The 1,721-nt window shown below is 37.7% G+C and overlaps 1 protein-coding gene across 1 annotated transcript; it reads left to right on the top strand.

Annotated features, from left to right (window-relative positions):
• The first annotated feature begins 372 nt into the window (after window positions 1-372).
• LOC136491695 (E3 ubiquitin-protein ligase RHA2A-like) lies at window positions 373-723 on the top strand. Its single transcript, XM_066487956.1, has one exon. It carries the CDS (start codon window positions 373-375, stop codon window positions 721-723), a length of 351 nt encoding a protein of 116 aa, XP_066344053.1.
• Window positions 724-1,721: the final 998 nt, after the last annotated feature.

Below are 1,721 nucleotides of genomic sequence, written 5' to 3'. Positions count from 1 at the left end.
TTTCTGGTTGTTTCTATAGCGGAAAACCATAATGTTTTTGCTCACGACAAAAAAAAAGAACTATAAGAATTAAAGAACTATCAGTATTAGGTAAAGCTCTTCCATCGACTTTTTTGCTCGCTTAACACGACATGCTGCAGTGAACGTCAGCCTTTGTGTGCATCACCTGCTTTATCCTTGCTTTGTGGAAAAGAAAAGTGTAGGTGCACCAGCTGCGAATGTGGATCTATCAACCCAAACCAAGATTAGCAACCACTCCTCTTACCAACAAAGAAATATTGTGATCCCTGACCACGGAACCACACCTCTGACGAGAACCCATTCTACATATTCTCATATACCCAGCACTTAGCGCTAGGCGCTATACCAACCATGAGCGATCTTTTATCCTACATTTCCAAGGTTATGTGCATCAAGGCAAGATCGGAGGAGGCAACACAGGCCGGCGAGGACGGCGGTTGCCCAGCGGACGAGTGCCGTGTATGCCTGTCCAAGATTCGGCTCGGCGAGGCCACCCGGCGTCTGCCGTGTCGGCATGTTTTCCACCGGGACTGCGTCGACCGATGGCTCTTGTCCTGCAAACGGACCTGTCCGCTCTGCCGAGTTTATGTGGCCGATGGGAACAAGCAGCCGGTGGCGGCCAAGCACACCAGCCGTGAAGCACAGGCACTCGCCGACGACCTGGTGATCTGGTTCTCCACGGTGCTCGTCCCCGGTTTCTGATGCCAAATCCCTCTTTTGTTCGCTCGACTCGGTCGAAAGCTTGGTGTGTATTTTCTTATTGCATACATGTACGTACCTATGTTATAGTTATTATCTTAATTTAGAACAGTTTTTAAAAAATGTGTGTATGTAGCATCTTGTTGCATGAACTTTATCGGAACTTTTGTATTTGGAGCTGATAACTGAAAATAAGAAGTCCAAGCAAATGTTGTCGAAATTTATGGTACTATAAGGTGGTGTTTGTTTTGAGAAATGTTAACGTATAAATGTAATTTTTTGTATGAGTGTTGACTGTACTATAATTCAAAAAAAAAAGCGTTGGTACTTTTTGGTACTTCTTATTTCTAGTTGTTGTTAAGTGCAATATGAGAAAAATGAATGAGTAAAATAAAATATAAGTAATTAATTGCAATACTATAATTATTATGTCTACTAGCAAACATGTCTGTGTTCTGCAATAGAATTAAAAAAGCTACCAATTCATGGAAGACGACGACGGGAATGGTACATGTCTATTTATGTTTTATACTTTCTATAAATTTATTTAATATTTTTATGATCACGATATCCATAATACAAGCTAATTGTTGTAACAATATGACAATGTCTTATTGTAAGCATTTTGTGTGTGTGTGTAACAGTCTTATTGTAAGCGTTGCTGGTTTGAATAGTTGAAACATCAGCTAATTCAGGTTCTAACAAGAATAAATTTTATTCCTAATAAAAATTACATCAACAACTTTTATTTACTAGTAATATTGTTTTTATTATTCAATTTTTATGTTTTTAATAAAAATGAAAATAAAAACAAAAAACGATGGTAAAACATAATAAGAACAGCAAAAAAAATAAAAAAGATAATAAACAAAAAACAACGGACATAAACAAAAACCAAATAGAAAAAACAGACAAACAACAGAGAAAATGGACAACGAAAGAAAGGAAAAAACGAGATGACGGACAGACACCAAACAGACTCATATTTATAGATACATTTA

The sequence above is a fragment of the Miscanthus floridulus genome, chromosome 11 (assembly GCF_019320115.1).
Source record: "Miscanthus floridulus cultivar M001 chromosome 11, ASM1932011v1, whole genome shotgun sequence".
In the NCBI taxonomy this organism is placed as follows: domain Eukaryota; kingdom Viridiplantae; phylum Streptophyta; class Magnoliopsida; order Poales; family Poaceae; genus Miscanthus; species Miscanthus floridulus.
This window is presented reverse-complemented; position numbering and strand designations above follow the sequence as displayed.